The sequence below is a fragment of the Megalobrama amblycephala genome, linkage group LG5 (genome assembly GCF_018812025.1).
Source record: "Megalobrama amblycephala isolate DHTTF-2021 linkage group LG5, ASM1881202v1, whole genome shotgun sequence".
NCBI lineage: Eukaryota > Metazoa > Chordata > Actinopteri > Cypriniformes > Xenocyprididae > Megalobrama > Megalobrama amblycephala.
The window spans coordinates 34,180,191-34,201,335 of record NC_063048.1 but is presented as its reverse complement, the minus strand read 5'-3'; the positions used below and the strand labels follow the sequence as shown (position 1 = coordinate 34,201,335).

The following is a 21,145-nucleotide window of genomic DNA, read 5'->3' as shown; positions in this document are numbered from 1 at the left end:
TTTAACAACAAATTTGGCAGAATGAAGCTCTAAAAATGTTGAAAACACCCAATAAAAGTATCACAACTGTATTTTATATGACTTGTATGATTTTTATAAAGCCAAATGCAAGCTTTGTGTGAGGCACACACCAAAGTTCAATTTGTATGTATTTGTGTACATTAAAATATGGGTTTTGAAGACTGTAGGGTGTGTAACTGCAGGAGCTGTGGGGTATGTAACTGCCGATTTGACATCAGTGATTTATGAAGACCAGTGACATTTGGCACCAAACCTGTCTGGATGTGCATGAATGCATATAAGACTTTTATCATATTTTAGGCAAAAAAAACCCAAAACATTTGTAATGCAATAAACTGTATAGAAACAACAATATAGATGCCATTAGGCTCATTTTTGCTCTTAGTATTTGCATCATAATATGATTTCCTCAAGTAAAAGCACTATAACATTATGACCAGGCTGTGATTGTGTTGCTACCACAGAGATCACAAGTTTGATTTGGCTAGCTGTGAAATCACTGCATGAAACACAATATGACTCAGCGAGCTCCAAGCAGTAGCGGCTGTATCAATTTCATTCAGATACTTTTCATTCAAATTGCACCTGAGCACCTGAGAGACTCCATTGCCTTCCATTGATGAAGGTCACAGAGTGCAGACAGAGCAAGCAAACAGATATCATAGACCACTTTAGAAGAGCATGAAGGGTAACACTTAAAGCTGCAGTCCATATTTTTTGGTGTTCTAGCGGTTAATAAACAAAACTGCATGCATCTTGAGGAAGAACATTGTAGCCGGAGCTACTTCTCTCTTTTTATGTCTATGACAAGTCACGCAGGTACTGGGCTATTGGTGACCCGACCGGTCTAAAATAGTCTGTATTGGTGTTGTCAAAAGTACCGACTTAGATACAGAATACTAAAAATGTGACACTTTGTGCGCTGTTGAGCGGATTCGTAAACACCTCTGTTTGGCCATTGTGTTCACGCGCTCAACATATGTCTGTGATTAGCTACAATGATCAACGCACGAGAGCGTTTGAAAGCACTCGGAAGTATTTGAATTTGAAAGCGGGAGTGTTTGAAAACAGGCGTCTATCAGCAGACCGGCCAATCACAGACATATCTGATGAGCGTGTGAACACAATGGCCAATCAGAGGTGTTTACGAATCCGCTCAACAGCGTTTTTAAAATTCCAGTACTGACTTATCCCGTAGTGATTCAGGACAAGACAAAAACACGGTTTGGAAAATGGATTCATGATGTACTCTCTCAGTATATACTGTACATATTGTACATTTTGAACACAAAAAAAAGTTACAGACAGCAGCTTTAAAAATGAGACAGGCCACTCATTGACATTATCACTCAACAGGATGGCTGTAGGACAGGATGTCCTGGAAAGAGCTACAAACCTGATTCCAAAAAAGTTGGCACACTGTACAAATTGTGAATAAAAACAGAATGAGATGATGTGGAAGTTTCAAATTTCAATATTTTATTCAGAATACAACATAGATGACATATCAAATGTTTAAACTGAGAAAATGTATCATTTTAAGGGAAAAATAAGTTGATTTTAAATTTCATGGCATCAACACATCTCAAAAAAGTTGGGACAAGGCCATGTTTACCACTGTGTGGCATCCCCTCTTCTTTTTATAACAGTCTGCAAACGTCTGGGGACTGAGGAGACAAGTTGCTCAAGTTTAGGAATAGGAATGTTGTCCCATTCTTGTCTAATACAGGCTTCTAGTTGCTCTACTGTCTTAGGTCTTCTTTGTCGCATCTTCCTCTTTATGATGCGTCAAATGTTTTCTATGGGTGAAAGATCTGCACTGCAGGCTGGCCATTTCAGTACCCGGATCCTTCTTCTATGCAGCCATGATGTTGTAATTGATGCAGTATGTGGTCTGGCATTGTCATGTTGGAAAATGCAAGGTCTTCCCTGAAAGAGATGACATCTGGATGGGAGCATATGTTGTTCTAGAACTTGGATATACCTTTCAGCATTGATGGTGCCTTTCCAGATGTGTAAGCTGCCCATGCCACACGCACTCATGCAACCCCATACCATCAGAGATGCAGGCTTCTGAACTGAGCGCTGATAACAACTTGGGTTGTCCTTGTCCTCTTTAGTCCGGGTGACATGGCGTCCCAGTTTTCCAAAAAGAACTTCAAATTTTGATTCGTCTGACCACAGAACAGTTTTCCACTTTGCCACAGTCCATTTTAAATGAGCCTTGGCCCAGAGAAAACGCCTTCGCTCTGGATCATGTTTAGATATGGCTTCTTTTTTGACCTATAGAGTTTTAGCCGGCAACGGCGAATGGCACGGTGGATTGTGTTCACTGACAATGTTTTCTGGAAGTATTCCTGAGCCCATGTTGTGATTTCCATTACAGTAGCATTCCTGTATGTGATGCAGTGCCGTCTAAGGTCCAGAAGATCACGGGCATCCAGTATGGTTTACCAGCCTTGACCCTTACGCACAGAGATTGTTCCAGATTCTCTGAATCTTTGGACGATATTATGCACTGTAGATGATGATAACTTCAAACTCTTTGCAATTTTTCTCTGAGAAACTCCTTTCTGATATTGCTCCACTATTTTTCGCCGCAGCATTGGGGGAATTGGTGATCCTCTGCCCATCTTGACTTCTGAGAGACACTGCCACTCTGAGAGGCTCTTTTTATACCCAATCATGTTGCCCGTTGACCTAATAAGTTGCAAATTGGTCCTCCAGCTGTTCCTTATATGTACATTTAACTTTTCCGGCCTCTTATTGCTACCTGTTCCAACTTTTTTGGAATGTGTAGCTTTCATGAAATCCAACATGAGCCAATATTTGGCATGACATTTCAAAATGTCTCACTTTCAACATTTGATATGTTATCTATATTCTATTGTGAATAAAATATAAGTTTATGAGATTTGTAAATTATTGCATTCCTTTTATTCACAATTTGTACAGTGTCCCAACTTTTTTGGAATCGGGTTTGTAATTGCTTTATTACATTTGCATTTACAGTATTTACATTGATGCATTTGGGAGATGCTTTTATCCAAAGCATCTTGTATCGAATTCAATGCAGTACCCTTTTTTTTTTCTTCATTGCTAGTTCCATGTTCTCAGTCCTCACTTTAGAACATTTATGCACATTAGCTTGAACCTGAAAATTAAGATTTTTTTAAGCTTGATTTGAGCTGGAGAAGAACAAGATATTCATGATATGATATTATTGAAAAGTGAACTTGGTTTTGTTCTTAACCCTTTTAAATAGACAGGAGGACATGCATGACTGAAGTAGCTCCCCAGCATTGCGTGGGCTGACATACATTAATTGTGTGAAAGCTGTTAGATTGTATGGATATCCACGTCAAAATTATCAGATCTGACACTGGATCCTTTCAAAAGATATCTGTTTTGTCTGGAATCCAAAACCAGTAAAACCTGTCAACAACAAATCTTGTCTGGTGCCCAAAACTCTAGTAACAGTCTTCTATCAGTCTGAGAGAAGCAGCAGACAAAGTTTCTAGTTTATAAAATCAGTGTAATTTTAACTGTAAAATATTGTAAAAGTGCTTTTTAAAAAAACAACAAAAAAACTGTTAATCGGGTAACTGTTAACCATACTTTATACAGGGAAAAACTGAAAAAACTGACATTTCATGTAATTTTTACAGTAAAATATTGTTAAATGTACCGTTTTTAGAAGTAAAAAATGTCAAATTATAAAAATCACAAATAATAAAAATGTTTCTTAATAGTTTTTGTTATCAGTTATGCACATTTGGGTTTCATGTTGCATCTTCTGTTGGTTAATGAATGTTTGCATTATTTTAGTGTCATGTGTGTTACCATGATGGTGTTTTGTGTTTCCATGAATGACTGTGTACCTTCTGTATACTAGTATAATTCAGCTTTTGGAATGGCTACTTGTGATAAACTTCTTCATGATTTGTCACGTGGCTTCGTTTTTTACCACCTGCATTATTATGGTGGTTGTAAATTACTGTTTTATACTGTAAAATGTACAGGTTGTTCTGTAAATATTACATTTTTACTGTATTTTTTTACAGAATTATTCTGGCAACCACAGCTTTTTTTACACTGTAATCTTCATTGAATATTTTTCAGGCCTCAGACCTTGTCTGACCAGTACAAATCCAAAAAGTGTTATTATACCAAAGGAAAAGCAATGCAAAATTACTGCTTCACAACATCGCCCTGTATGTGACGTTAAAAACCTTGAAATGGAGACATTGTCTTATCTCTTACTTGTGAAGACAAACATCCCTTTGAAATCACATAATCGTAAGATTAGACAACAATAGAAAGAAAATATAGTAATATAAATATGAAAACATAAAATTACAAATGAATAATAATAAAATGATGAATAAATTATTAAATAATAAATCAAATGACAACTATATAAATGACTACTAATTATAAAATGAAATCATAAACCAAAAAAATTAAACACAGATGTATGGTTGCTGTCTTAAAGTAACGCACACAGAGGTTGCTACTGAGAATCCTTAGTCCTTTGTTCCTCATTAGTTGGGGAATCATAACAATGCTCAATTTTCAGACTGAGCACAGCCTATGCTGTGGTGTAGTCTAATGTAACATTGAACCAAATTGATTCAGCATTCTGTGAAGAGGACCAAAAACCATACTTTATTCCATTCTTACGTAATTCCTCTAACCATTCACTTGCACAATTTGGTGGAAAGTTCAAAATTAAGTGACAGTACTTTGACATTCAGGTTTAGGAAGCCAGACATCAATTAGCAAGTAAGGCCCTGATATATTTCAGGCGAAATCAAAGAATGAACTGGTTTGAGATCTTTTTGAACAAAGTCAGGTCAAAACGAAGTTGGCTTGGAGTTGGTTTTAAAGGGGTAGTTCACCCAAAAATGAAAATTTGATGTTTATCTGCTTACCCCCAGGGCATCTAAGATGTAGGTGACTTTGTTTCTTTTCAAATGAAAATTTTTAACTCCAACCGTTACGGTCTGTCAGTCGTATAATGCATGTCAATGGGAATTCCATCTATAAGAGTCAAAAAAACATGCACAGACAAATCCAAATTATACCCTGCGGCTCGTGACGACACATTAATGTCCTAAGACACGAAACGATTGGTTTGTGTGGGAAACCGAACAGTATTTATATAATTTTTTACCTCACCACTATGTCCAACTGCCTTGAGCATCCAGTTGGTGAGGTGACCTCCTTAAAGGGATAGTTCACCTCACCAACTGGATGCTCAAGGCAGTTGGACATAGTGGTGAGGTAAACTATCCCTTTAAGGAGGTCGAGACAGCTTGTCAAAGTGAACTATACTAAAATATTTCTGTTGAAGTCAGACACACATCAGCACACTGGAGCGATGCCTTTAAGGAGGTCGAGACAGCTTGTCAAAGTGAACTATACTAAAATATTTCTGTTGAAGTCAGACACACATCAGCACACTGGAGCGATGCTTTTCTAGATTAAAGTTGTAATTCTAATTGAATGCGACACTGACACTGTTTTTTATGTTTTATGTTTTTTATGTTTTTATACTGTAAAGCTGCTTTGCTTTAAAGGGATAGTTCACCCAAACATTTTGTCATTTACTCACCCTAAAGTTGTTCCAAACCTGTATGAATTTCTTGAAAGATATTTGGAAGAATGCTGGCAAACAAACAGTGGATCCCATTGATTTCCATGGTATGGAAAAAATGTATAAAGGTTTGAAACAGCAGTTTCTGTTTCATACTGACTAATTTCATGTTAATTCATCACCTTGGCATCCCCTTTACAAACCTCTTTTTCTATAACTGAAACAAAAATATTATGTCTGGTGAAAAGCAGAATGAGAGTGAAAGTAAAGCACATCTACGTTTATTTAAACATGGGTAAGAGATGCCTGTCTGCTACGTGCCTCCATTTAGTGTCTCTAATTAACCTTCGTCAAACACTAACACTGCCGTAGAGAGCTTTACTACTTTTAATTTTAATTAGTGGCTTTTCTGGTCGTTGAGGAAAGAGCAGCTAATTGTGGTGAGGTGGCTGAGACAGTGGTCTAAGCTCTGGGATGGAACATCTGACGTTAGCCATGGGAAAACTGGAGAGATCAAAGCACGCTCAGTTTAAGTTTCACCGGGCTTCAGAGAATGGAGGCTGCAGTCTAGACAGCAAACATCTCAGCCTGTGGTGATGTCTTGTTTAGGCTTATATTAATGATTCATGCGACGCATAATCCTGTTATATTCCACATTTTTGTGTGACCTTGTTTCGACCGCGGTGCAACCGACACTTTATTAAAGAGCTTCAGGTTTAAAAGGCATTGTAACCTAATATCATAGTGGGTCTATTGAACTGTTTGAATGTTGTAAGGTGAAAAGTATAACACTAAATGACTGAACAAGTGAAACCATAGACAGTAGAGTCAAGATACAGGCTTTTTTCCCACTGTGCAAGTACATTTAAACTGTAATCAGAAGATTAGCATTGGTTGATGTGTCATTCACTTCGTTATTCTGGGATATACATCTGACCTTAAACAATTGTTTGGTTCTTTTAGAATTAGATCTATGTTCACACCACAGCTGTGCCGCAAATGTGTGTTTATTTATTTATTTATTATTTTTTGAGATGACAGTGTAAGTTTGAACAGCTAAAATCACTGAATCTCAGATTTTCTGTTCGATCTTAACCACTGTCATTGGCTAGGTTTCCATCCAAGTTGTGAATTTAACTTGTGTGCAAAATTGGAACATTGCATAAAACATTTGTGAATGCAAATTCACAAATTATTTTTTTTTCTTCCATCATAACACGCAGACGAAATGCTATAAATGCTTTCATTTTATCTTCCGTAATGTTTGGGAATGCAGTCATGTGAGACACTTCTGGCAGGGAATTATAACAAATCATTCTTGACAGACTTTGGCTGAGGCATTTCAGAATGATCAAACCAACATTTGAGATGCTGTGCGATGCGACTGGTCCACTGGTTAGTCCAGTTATCCAATCACATCCACTGTTAAGGCAAAGTCACAAGAGATGTTTGTTGTGCATTGCGGGATTAATTCGGTAAATGTGTTTCCATCACAGTTTATGGCCATCTTTTTAAAAGATGTATCGACCTCAATTGAGCATATACATTTTTTTATGCGCATTTTTAGAATTTATGCACATCTTGGCATTTCCATTCAGCATTTTTTAAAGGTCCCGTTCTTCGTGATCCCATGTTTCAAACTTTAGTTAGTGTGTAATGTTGTTGTTAGAGTATAAATAAAATCTGTAAAATTTTAAAGCTCAAAGTTCAATGCCAAGCGAGATATTTTATTTAACAGAAGTCGCCTACATCGAACGGCCAGTTTGGACTACATCCCTCTACTTCCTTCTTTAATGACGTCACTAAAACAGTTTTTTGACTAACCTCCGCCCACAGGAATACACAAGAGTTGCGTTTGTAGAGTGTGTTTGTCGCCATGTCGTCGAAACGCTGTTATTTTCATCCCGCAGTCCAATCACCGGGTCTGATTCCGGCTCAAATTGATAGGGTAAAATTAAAGACATGTTTACAGTAACACTGAGCGCGTGCATCTCCACGTTATGGTAAGAGGCGTGACCTTTCCGGGCAAGGAGCGCTAAACTGCTGTCGAATCACAACACAGGAACCGCTGGCACAATCAGAACTCATTACGTATTTCTGAAGGCGGGACTTCATAGAACAAGGAAGTCATCAGCCCGTTTTTATGACAGTGGAAACAGCGGTATACAGATAAGTAAATTATGTGAAAAATACTGTTTTTTTACACGCGAAACATGAACACATGTTATATTGCACACTATAAACACAATCAAAGCTTCAAAAAACCACGAAAAACGGTCCTTTAATGCAATACCCCAAAATACGCATGAAAATAGGTGGTTGGAAACATAGCTATTGTAGAAAAATAAATTACATTCCTTTTTTCTTTTAGGTCAGATTTCATAATTAATTTTATTATTTATATCCATATAATTCAAAATTTATGATGTTAGACATATGTTAAAATAGTATGCTTGTTTAAATTGTATGCTTGCAATGTATGCTTTCGTTTAAATGGAAAATATATCCATGTAAATTTTGTACTTTTTTGTTGTCATGCTAAACTTAAATTCCTCTAATGATGCAGTAGCTTTATGAATTTAGGTAGAGTTAGTATCACAGGGTTACAAAAAGTGGATATTGTGTCATCCTTGTATGGTTAATTTTTATGTTATGGATTAAAGTGCCTGTCATTTGCCCCTACCCCTCCTTCTGGATACATAATTTCCCATCAGTCCCCATGGGGCATTTCGTTGGTCTCCCGGAATTGCCTAAAAGTTCTTTTAGGCCTGCTTCTGGCAATCACACCGGCAGTTCTGTTTTTACAAGTCACTTGGCATCATGGGAAGGATGAAGCATTGACAATAGAGAGGTAGGAGGGGTTGTGTTTTGGCATTGCCTGAATACACCGTTCATACCGTCCAGGAAACTGCCGGGAAGTGTGTCGGCCAGAGAGATTTTGGGAACAGCCAGTGGACACTAATGCCTGGATAAAGTGTTAAAGAGATAGTTCACCCAAAAATTAAAATATTTCATCATTTACTCATCCTCAAGTTGTTCCAAACCTGTTTGAATCTCTTTCTTCTGCTGAACACAGAAGAAGATATTTTGAATAATGTTAGGCAACCAAACAGTAACCAAATGCTAGCCATTAACTTCCATAGTATTTTTTTTTTTTTCATACTATGGAAGTCAACGGCTACAGTCTTGCTACCCACATTCTTACAGGTTTGGAACAACTTTAGGGTAAGATAAAGATGACAGATTTTTTATTTCTGGGTGAACTATCTCTTTAATGTACAGCTTGTCACTTTTTTTTTCTAATTTGGTGACAGTTGATTCTGGTAAAATTATGGAGATTGCATTGTTTTATTGCTTTATCTGTATGGCCTTATTTTGATTTGCCCAAGTTGCAGGGAACTAAGTAAGTTTATTGCTGGAACAAGGCCTGAACCCTGGAGACATCTTATTTACAACCAAGATTAGGTTGGTAAGAGCTAATTTTCTGAAATGTCTACCAGACAAGAAAACTAAAGAAAAAAAGAAGAAAAAAAACCCCAGAATGAATTCCAAGTGGAAAAAAACACAAGACTTCATGCAGCCTGTAGTCTTAAGACACTGTCATATCAACTGGCCTGACAAACACTTTCACGTACAGAATTATATTTGTACCATTTAAACTTTTTTTTTTTTTGTAGCTTTTCCAGCCTCTTAAATCTGCCCATCTGGAATTTCCTAAACATTTTGCAACAGTCTGTCCTGAGTGACCTGTGTAATTTCAGCTCTTTCAATCCTCCAGCCCTGTTTGCTTCCAGATCTCCTACACACCAGGAATTCTGCTTTGAACTGCAGTTTAAAGTGTTTAAAGTAATAATTGTAAATATCTGCATCTAGCCTGCACCTGAACCATGAGTGTATGGTCGGAAATACCCTCAGCTGCCATAAATCCAGACGTATGCGGGAGTGTGAAGGCATCTCGGCACCATTTGCTGACTTTAAGTGCTGTAATCCTCTCACAGAAAAACCGGTTAGAGCCAAAAAAAAGCAGGTTTACCTGCAGTAACAAAGTGCTATTTTATATGCTTCATGGTGACCATTGAGGTCAAACTAAACAATAAAGTGGTATGAAACAGTAAAGCCATACAAATTATCCCCACTTTGTCATGTTAAAGCAGTTGAACTGAACTGGCCTCATTCTTGCTTCAACCCATACTGAACTCTTGGCATGAAAAAAAAAACATTTTAGATTTTGAAGTAAGAGACTCCAGAATATCATAGAGACTTAAAGGTGCCCTCAAATGCAAAATTGAATTTATATTGGCATAGTTAAATAACAAGAGTTCGGTACATGGAAAAGACATACAGTGAGTCTCAAACTCCATTGTTTCCTCCTTCTTATATAAATCTCATTTGTTTAAAAGACCTCCGAAGAACAGGCGAATCTCAACATAACACAGACTGTTACGTAACAGTCGGGGTGTACGCCCCAATATTTGCATAATGTCAGCCCACGTTTCCAACATTATGAAAGGCATTAGACAAGGGCAGCCAGTATTAACATCTGGATGTGCACAACCAAATCATCAGACTAGGTAAGCAAGCAAGAACAATAGCGAAAAATGGCAGATGGAGCAATAATAACTGACATGATCCATGATAACATGATATTTTTAGTGATATTTGTAAACTGTCTTTCTAAATGTTTCATTAGCATGTTGCTAATGTACTGTTAAATGTGGTTAAAGTTACCATCTGTTATTACTGTATTCACGGAGACAAGAGAGCCGTCGCTATTTTCATTTTTAAACACTTGCAGTCTGTATAATGCATAAACACAACTTCATTCTTTATAAATCTCTCCAACAGTGTAGCATTAGCCGTTAGCCACGGAGCACTATCAAACTCATTCAAAATCAGAAGTAAACAATATAACAGTATACAATACTCACATAATCCGACGCATGCATGCCGCATGCATGACGAACACTTTGTAAAGATCCATTTTGAGGGTTATATTAGCTGTGTAAACTTTGTTTATGCACTGTTCAAGGCAAGCGCGAGCTCTGTGGGCGGATAGCACGGGATTTAAAGGGGCCGCAGCATAAAATCGGCGCGTTTATAATGATGCCCCAAAATAGGCAGTTAAAAAAATTTATTAAAAAAAATCTATGGGGTATTTTGAGCTGAAACTTCACAGACACATTCAGGGGACACCTTAGACTTATATTACATCTTTTAAAAACATAATCTAGGGCACCTTTAAATTGAATATTCAGAACAAATAGCAACTTTGTCGCTAGATTAACATCTTTTTTTTTTTTTTTTAAAGAAACTACAGACAAATCTAGTGACTTTTTGGACTGCTGGTTAACATGTAGTCAGTAAATATATCATACAATTTCCATTATCTGACAGAAAATATATAAATGCGAGCAGCTTTATTGGACATTCAGCTAAATATTGTATCAAAATACAGTATGCGAGCAGGAATTACATCATCTGGCAACATTTAGCTACTTTTTGAGCAGGATTTAGCTACTTTCCATTGGAAATAGTTGGCATCACTGCATAGCAATGCCCTGGCAACCACTCATAACACCCTAGTGTTATGCCATTGAGTTTTTCATGACAAGGTATCATATATACTTTAAAAAAGTAAAAATATTGAAAGGAAAAGTTCTTTATAATGTAAACTATTCTCTTCCATGGGAAAGGAAATGCTGACTGGAAGGCCCTATGGTGGATGCAGTAAAAATCATTTTAATAGAATCTGCTGTTCTATCCTGCTGAAGGAACACCTCATCTCCCGTTACACAACAATGCAATGCAGGGTGACCATATACAGATGCAGGCAAACCTGGGCACACTTTGTTAACCACCACTTCCTCTTCCTTCCTGTTCTGCTAAAGCAAATCCCAAAGTTAGTTTGCTGCTTTGTTTAAAATGGTATATTTATATATGAATGGTAAGGTCAAGCCAATGTTTTCTACTTGAGAAATTCTCTTGTTTCTTGTTATCTGTATGGTTAAATGCATATTATTGACACTTTGTTTGGGGAAAAAAAGTTTTTTGGTAGAGTTTAAATGCCTATTTTGTACCATTTTTGTGGGTATAAAAAAACCTTCAGGTTTTTTTTATTTTTTTTAATTTTTTTTTTTAAAGCATCATGTTCATGTGAAGAGAACATTCTGGACCTCATCAGCCAAGTCCCCTTTAACACATGACAAAATCAATTTAGCGTGATCTTAAACTTGGCACTCTTTAGACACTCTTCATGAGAAAACTGAACACTTGCCCACACACAAATTAGACGCTAGCTCAGATTAATTTAATACTCAAAATATTTTTTCCTCTTTTTAATTTGCTGCTCAAGTTTGTTGCTGTTTATTGGGGCTGTTTGCCAGCGGCTCTAAAAATTATATTAAGGTGCTTAAATATTTGCAGTACCCTAAAAAATTATCTCTGAATTTCAGATGACAGCTCTTCCTATAAAGAAAAACAGAAACAAGTGTTAAAGAGTTCAACCTCAAGACCTTACATTACATTTGCTCCCTATTTACAGATTTTCCTGTTTTGTGCCTGTTTCAAAATTTGAAAAGCTTTAAGCTCTTGGCAGACTGCATCGATCTACCCAATACAGAAAGTCCTCTTGTGGTTTTATCAACAAAGTTCCAACATTTAATTAGCTCACCAACAGATTTTGTTGTGACTGATGCATTTTTATGCAGAAAGCCACTGTCAGAGGAGCTCTTGCTGTTTGTGTGTGTGTGTGTGTGTGCGTGCGTGTGCGCGTGTGTGTGTACGTGTGTGTGTACGTGTGTGGGAGGTTTACTCTGAAGGTGAGGAGGACAGGGTGTGCCTCTCGGGCGTTACTGAACCCGGAGGCGTCACGCCCACGGCACATCAGCCTCGGCCCAGCTCTGACAGATAAAGCTACAGGAACTCGCACTCCCCTCTTAAAATGCTCCCAAGTGTGGCAACATAGTAACAGGGAAACAAAAAGACTTTATAAAATCTGCAGATTTTTTTTTTGTGTGTGTTTTTTTTTAATGATAAGATTCACTATTTCTGTCTGTGTTCCCCAGTGCATTGAACTCTATGTAGCAAATGTAATTCAGAATAGTAAGAGACAAATTTTAAGTCAAATAAAGTGAATTTTAATGTGTATCTGTTACATTAAATACTTATAAATGATCTTAAAGCTAACCACAAACATTGTTGTAATTATAGCATAATACAACTCATAATTTACAAAAAGAAAAGGCTGTTGTTCAAGTCACGTAAGAGACTGATGCAGGTTGGATTGTTGATTCATATTTATATAATACACTATAATATATAAATATCTACACTGTAAAAATAATAAAATAATAAGTGAAATGTATGGTAAAAAAAAAATAAATAAATAGCACTGTGGTTGTCAGAAAGCCACGTGTTGAATCATTGTTTATCACAAATAGTTTTTCCACAAGCTGAAGGAAGCACTAATATATAGTAGGTGCATGTTTCATAAACATAAAACACTGACACTAAACATTAATTTAACAATATGTTACATAAAATCCTAATGTCCATAACATATATGAAAAAATTGATACAGAAGGAAGTTTAAATGGAAATAATTTAAATTGAAATGAACAATCATCAAATGTGAACTTTCTTATTGTAAATTATGACGACTTGTTTTTCACTTCCAGAAATGAATTTAGTTTGTATTTTCCCCCCCTTTTTTTGAGTAAGGAAACTAACCAATTAGCAGGAGTTTACAGTTGCATTTTTACAGCCTTTTCCGTTAAAATTCGGATGATATTATGTTTAAGGGAATACATTTGGTCTGTTTTGACTTATGGTGTCATTCATTGAAAATGAATCAATTTTAAACACCATGTGGTCAATTTTTCATTTCTGTGAAATGTGTGTAATGATGGGGTGTTACAGAATGCAGTATGTGTTGAAAGATTGCATTGAAGAAATGGTTTCCAGGCAGACAGGACTTGGAATGACTCAGAACAAGTGTAAATATTGCATCACTGTACCTGCGTAGGCCTTTTGTTTTATTGGCTGTATCCACCATTTTGCGACAGACTTCTGTCTCGATTGTATTGTCTAGGTAGCATAAAGTGACAGAGACACTCCAGGGGCCCCGGTTAAGTCCGAACGCAGTTCTACTGACACAGCACATTCCTCACGGTGGCTTTCTTTAGTTTTTTTTTTCTTCCTCAACTCTCCTCAGGCTGTTCATTGCTTCATCCTAAAACATACCTAAACAATATCCAACTTGTTTTCCGTCGCCCACTCGTTACGGGAATCCTGTTGTTGCTGGTAACCGTAGACAGCCCAGGACGATGAGGTCATTGCTGGTGTAAGCTTCGTGCCTCTGCCCCAGCTTCCTCTCCCGGCAGAAAGGATGAGCCCTTCCCTCTCCAACACAATGGCATCTTTCTCCTCACTCAGATTGATCTGTGGAGAGACATACAGACAAGTGGCCAGACGGACAGAGGTCAGACTGAAAGACGAGACTGTTATTGTCAACTCTTCTAACCAGCACAAGAGTTTTGCATTTAGTGCTTAACTCTTTCTTTCTTGTTGATGTGGCATGCAAATAGCTTTGACTTTTGACACTTTTGATCTTAAAACAGAAAGATCTTAAAATAGACCAATGACTAATAAAAGTGGCTAATGGAGATGGCTTGTGTATGTGAACCACTGTGGTTATGTCATCATCAGCTGGCTCATACTGTTTCTGGCATGAGTTTAGCTGCTGAATGCCTCAGATGTTTTCTGGGGTCATTTATACTCAGTATTTGTGAAAAGCAGTCAAATAAGAGGTTGTGCTTTACACAGCCGTCATGATTCTCATATGAAGTGATGTCATTCACAGTTCCTTCAAAACACAGTGACGTGGCAAAGGCAAAATGGTCTATGGTTTTTTTTTTTGTTTTTTTTTGTGCTACTCTGATCATCCTAACACAATCTTCCAGTTAAACATATCTGTTAAACATCTTTAATCTCGTAACTGTTTAATGTAGGGGTATGAATCGATTTACCATTCATAGGTATTCGGTCCAGAAACAATTTTTTGCAAATTCGGAACAATTTGATTCAATTAGATTTGTTTTAATGATTCTCTATTTTTTTTTAAGTGCATTCATAGCAAAATCTTACTTCATGATATGAGTAATTTTATTTCATTATTAAAATACATATTACAGTATATTTATTTAGTGGCTGGAAGTAAGGTTGTTGGTAAGGTTTTAACTTTAAATGCCAATACTTGCTACCAATTTCGATACCCATTTCTAATACAGCCTAATATAAGAAAAAAAAATCCTATAAGCAAGTAAACAGTTAATAATAAATACAATAGAACAAAGATACAAATGGAATAAACGGAGCTTAATTTTTTTTTCAGGTAGGTCAGTCTAACTAGTACTAATAGTGTTTAAGTAAGAAAATTTATTTTACATTTGATTACTTACTTTTAAAATTTAAAATTTTCACTGTTTAATTTAAACTTACATTGATTCTTATTGAAGCTACAAAAGTTAAGAGCAGTGAGCGATTCTTTCTTTTTCTTTTGTTGTTTGATTAATATGAAGGACATAGTATAGTATACTGTATTTGGCTGCTGTCACTTTATGACCTTATATATGCACGCTTACAATCTTATGTTTATTATTATTATTATTTGTGAAGGTTTTCCCTAGTTGTAACATGCTTCAGTTCTGCAGATTTCCGCCAGTTCTCCAAGTCTGTACTTTGGTGACATAATGTAGTAGTCTGCTAATGTAGTACAATTGTAGTAAATGTAGTAAAATTCACAACAGTGCACACTTTGCAAAAGAAAAGTCATTGTGTTTAAAATGACAAATAAGACTTTTATGGTCTCATAGACTTTGCAGATTAGGCCTCAAGGGTGTTCTCATCACGTGTACCATCTTGGACAATTCCTTGGTTACCGCATCATAGTGTTCAGTGTACAGTTCACAGTGTTAGTTAATGGAGAATAACATATCTAGGCTTAAATTGCATTGTAATGGAAACGTTCCTATTAATCTCAAAATGAAAAAAGATCTTGTAAATCTAAATTAGGTTGAATTGCATCTTAATATCTATAATAATCTAATAATCGCATAGCTGACTGTAATACTGACTGTTTATCTTTATCTTTTCCATAGAAGATATCCACCCTGTATTAATATGATGAATAATGGTCGTCTTAGAACTGTTTCTCACACATGGCTTACTCCCTACCAACGGGAGTTATGCTGGGCAATGATGTCATCTCACTTTTAAAGTAAGACTTAAAACATTATCCAGAAAACCACTCCTCATATGTGGAAACGTTGACTTTCTCATGACCCCCTGATCCCGTAAAGAATTTGAAATTCTGTAACAGTGTTTTTCAGGTCATTCTCAACCAGGGTGAGGAAGATAATTGTTTAGCCATGACTCAATACAACACTGGGAAGTCTTTCCTAAACTCCACATTGTATCAGTGACACATATTATTCAGCAAATTTATTTGGATTGGATTGAAAAATTTAAGCATCTTATACCTGAATGAACCTGAATGCAAGTTGGTTATTGGTTAACATTATCAAATAGTATACCTAGGTGATGCAGAAAAAGAAAGTTCACTTCTTTTTGTTTTTTTCTGATGATCAATTTGATATTCACTACGGAAGAGGATTAGGGCCAAGCAATAATAAAAAAATTAAAAAAATTGAGATTAAAGTTGTTAAATTTCGAGAAAAAAGTCGAGATAAAATGTTGAGAATAAACTCATTAAATTACGAGAAAAAACTCGTTAAATTTCGAGAAAAAAGTCGATATAAAATGTTGAGAATAAAGTCATTTAATTACGAGAAAAAAGTCGTTAAATTACAAGAACAAATTAGTTAAATTATGAGAAAAATGTTAAATTTCGAGAAAAAAGTCAAGATAAAATGTTGAGAAGAAACTCATTAAATTATGAGAATAAAGTCATTAATTTACGAGAAAAAACTCATTAAATTATGAGAACAAATTCGTAATTTAACAAATTTGTTCTCGTGATTTAACGACTTTTTTCTCATAATTTAATGAGTTTATTCTCAACGTTTTATCTCGACTTTTTTCTCAAAATTTTACGTCATTTTTCTCATAATTTAATGAATTTGTTCTCGTAATTTAACGACTTTTTTCTCGTAATTAAATGACTTTATTCTCAACATTTTATCTCAACTTTTTTCTCGAAATTTAACGAGTTTTTTCTCGAAATTTAACAACTTTAGTCTCGAGATGGTTTTATTTTTTTATTATTGCCTGGCCCTAATCCTCTTCCGTAATTCACTGATCTGCTGATCATGTTATCGTTTTTTTGCACAGAATGGAACAATTAAATGGAACAATTTTGAGTTCATATTTTCTGTAATGTGGCACATGCTTGAATAGTTTTGTTTTATTTTATTTCATATATTTTTTTTATTATTTTATTTTATCCTTTCGTATTACCTATAATGGGGCACATGTTTGAATAGTTTAATTTTATGTTGCCTGTTTGAGCACCAGTGTGTTAAAGCATGTGTACTAACCACTCTGCAATTGCTCCAAACAGTTTACTATTACTGAAAAGGAAAAAAAATGACAGTTTCAGGAAAACTTTTAAATTACTTAGCTGTTTTGAAAACAGCTTGTTTCTTATTTATCTGTGAATATATTGCCCTGCAACACTCTTTCCCTGATCATCATACCCGGTCACGGCTGAAGAGCTCATCTCTTATCTTTCCATTCCATTTTTTCCTCCTCTTTTCCATCAACTACGAGAAGACGTTTTGACTTGATCCAAGAAATGTAACAAGCTCAGCTGTATGCTGTAGGTCGTGCTGTTAATGAGTTGTGTAATGTGTGCCTCAATGGACAGACGGCATGCTCTGTCCCCTTTCTTCTCTTCTGCTCGTACGTGACTCAGTCAGGCTCATAGATGGAGTGATTCATGGGAGCGATGAAAATCAAGCCGAAATTGCATTGCCGTCATTTAAAAATCCAAGACAGCATGTGACAAACTCATTTTAACACAGCCTGTGTTTGTTTATGCCTCGCAATGACAGCAATACTTATTTGTTTGTCTTATTTTTAACACTTGACAAGGAGCCGTTCTTTAAGCGAGCTACATGTAATGTTTATTTACTTGCTTTTAAAAATTAATATTCTGCATTTTATTTTCAGTCAGTGTCACTAAAATTTAATTTCAACTTGTGTACGTATCACGCATCAGCAAGCAATTGGGCCTCGGAGACAGAACTGGCTGTTGGGTAGAATTAGGCCAGTGAAAAGAATGGTGGAACACTTCGTGAAAAGGTGGCAATTTGGTTTTTGCCCCCTCACTCTGAATTTGCATACCTGTGCACTGCTCCAGTCAGGGAAGCTCATGCAAATTGGGATCACCTATGCAAATGAGGTCAGCCTGTAGGAGGAGAAGAGGAAAGGCAAGTAGACCGTGTTGGCATGCAGGCCTTTTCCCGCTCACGCAGCCCACAAGAACGCGGCGATGCAAACTCTGTGATGGGCATACACCCACTCAACTCGCTTCTTTCCCTAATAGCAGAGTGTTTACAGTAAGAGAGACTGGAAATAGCCTGCTCTTGGTTGCCATCTAAACCATCAAAAATCTAGCTTTCTTACCAAACCATTGTTCCCTGCATGCATTAAACATATGGCACAGACTCAAGGTCTTGTGCTGTCTTATCTGAGATCTGTGCGAGAACAGTGTTTCCTCTTTTTTAGTGCCTTAATTTCCCATGCTTTGAGGCACATTGTTAGAATGCCTCAGCAAGAAATGGAGCTGGAGTCCTTAGTCTTTTGGCGTCTGGACTTGGGCTTCGTAGAGTCAGGAGATGAAAGCCTCCTCGCTGATGCAGGATATCCTGTGGTGTCGCCATTTGCCTCAAGATGGTTTGGGGGGTTGGGGGTGGGGGGGCATAAGTGCGGAAACCACCACATCGGGTTGACATTGTGACAATAAAGGGTGATAAGATCCCGGCTCAGCATATTAGAAACTGCCACCTGCATTTAATTGCCTCAGCCTCATCATATCTGCCTCAAAATGAGTCATTCAAAGATGATTTTTGATAACTTCATCATTCATAAAGCTAGAATAAGGTTAACTGGTTGTACTCTGAGAGTATTTACTGTTAAATGCCAAAAGAATTGCGCTTTTATTTCCCTCAAGAGTTTGGATATTCTGAACTGTTTGTTTAAAGTCACCATGAAATTAACAGTTATTATTTTTAATGGAAATGTTAGAGTGTTTATTATAAACAATTTATCCCTGCACATCATTTTTTTAAAAAGTGCCCTTATAATCTTTAATAATATCATCAAAATTATCAAGTGTCACCCTACATATTTTCCTAATTATATATATATATCATTTCCTTTTGGCACTTGGAAGGGTTCACTTTGAGCAGATGCTTTTCCATCATCACTGTCATTGTCAGAGCTCATATCCCCAGTGCATTCAGCACCTGGCTTATATTTGTGATTTCAAACATATTCTCAAAACTATCATTTTCAATATTTTGATCACTGACAGCTTCTTAATCAGATCCACCATCAAGTGACAGTGGCACTAATGTTTGATTGTGTACAGTACTTGCTCTGCTGTAAATTGCTGAGCCATTTCAAGTTTTGCTTATGATACTTTTGTATTCTTTTGTTTTATCTTTGGTAATTATGACTATGAATGAAACATCATATCATCATTCTGTATCAGATATTGCCACCTTGAAGAATAAAGGTGAATTGCACATATTGAGTCATCAGAGATTCAATTATTGTTGCGCAGAAAAAAAAAATACTTAGACTATTACAAACCTCGGGTCACCAGCGCCCCTATGCAATTTTTACAAAAAATTATCATTCAAAAAAAGATATTTAAAAAATGTTTTCTTGTTATATAGTTAATAATAAATAGATTGAGGAATACTTACAAGGTTGGGGAGGGAGGGTAAAGGCCCAATGTATGCGTTTAAGAGTTAAGCAATTTCCTGTAAGTGGCCTTGCAATCCAATGGGCGGGAGGTGGGGCGATACTACCTCTATGAACCATGGCAGATGGGGAAATATCTGGGAAAACTGTTTATGAATCAGCCATTTCCATTTCCATTTGGTGGCACAGAAAACTCACAATGTAACCTTTAAAGTCATCATAAATTTAAAATGACCCTATTTGCATTCGCAATACACCTACTTTATAAACGACTTTCCTATTCTGCTTAGGTCACAAAGACTACTTACTGTAAGTTTCAACCAATGGGTGTCAACAAAGTTTCATGTTTGCATCCATTCAGATATTGAATGCCCACTCTTTACAATCTCAACAAATCAACTCCTAACACTACTTTTTTTTTTTAATTGCCATAATGCAACAAATTTCACTCTGAAATATACCATATTATTGTAATAAAATAAGTTGCAAATGCTTTTTCGTTAACTTTTAACAAGCTATTAATATTCACTTAATAGTTTTGTGCATATATAATATGTATGTATATTTGCTTCACAAAACCTTAAAAGTTGGCTGAAAAGTGCTAGATGTTTCTGTTTCCCCGTCTACTCTTTTTTTTTTTGTGATAAAATGCTGACTCCCACTCTCTTTCTTTCATTTTCTCTCCTCTGGCAGCACTTGGTGTCGTGGGATGCGGGTAAACCGGAGTGTCTCCTGCAGCTGGTGAAAGAGCTGTTGCAGCAGTACCATCAGTACCAGTGCCAACGGCTGCGCGATAGTTCCCGCCTGCTCTTCGAATACGACAGCCTGCTGGAAGACCCTGACTATGGACGCAGTATGGAGATCTACGCCGGCCGCAAGAACAGCTGGGTACCTGTCCCGCATCACCTCATACATTTCCATTAACATACTAGTCCAATGTTTCCATTCAGTGAGATTGTTATAAACATCCATCCATCTATACATTGTCCAAATCACTTGTTATATGTAGGGTATATAGGGGATGCTCGAGCCTCTCCCGGCATCTCGGCCCAAAGGCAAGGAATCAGTCACCCTGGATGGATTGCCAGTCCCTGTGATATACATACAAACACTTTTAGTATGGACAATTTTATTGATGATATCGGTTTAAACTGGGACAACCCCCTTTCATTTTTAAAGTATTTAATTCACAAAATTATCAACAACAGTCCACCTTTGCAATTCTGTACTTTGCAACAGTACTAATTTGTTAATTAGCTAACACTTTTATACAGTACGACGAGTTCTATTATTACAGGGATATACTTCCTGGAACAACCTGAGGTTAGGTGCCTTATTCAAGGGCTCAGTGGTGACTGGTAACCATTCTTCCCATTTAGAGTTTGAACCGACAACCTTGAGTAGTATGTGCTGTGCTGTTAAAATCACAGACTATGTGTGAGCCTGAGCATCAATGTCACAGGATGCCCACACAGGGCAGTGGGTGAAGAGCAAAGCGAATTGCACAACCGGACAAAAACGAACAAACACTCCCTAACAAATGGACACACAGAGGGTTCCGTAATATGGTCATGT

General features: G+C 36.7%; 1 protein-coding gene across 3 annotated transcripts in view; it reads left to right on the top strand.

Moving 5' to 3' along the window:
* The window catches only part of babam2 (BRISC and BRCA1 A complex member 2), a 103,749-nt gene that overhangs the window by 18,649 nt on the left and 63,955 nt on the right, over positions 1-21,145 (top strand). For all 3 annotated transcript variants that reach the window (XM_048191957.1, XM_048191958.1, XM_048191959.1), the window contains exon 5: positions 20,264-20,458. In XM_048191957.1, the coding sequence (XP_048047914.1) occupies positions 20,264-20,458 (195 nt within the window). The remainder of the gene's footprint in view (positions 1-20,263; positions 20,459-21,145) is intronic.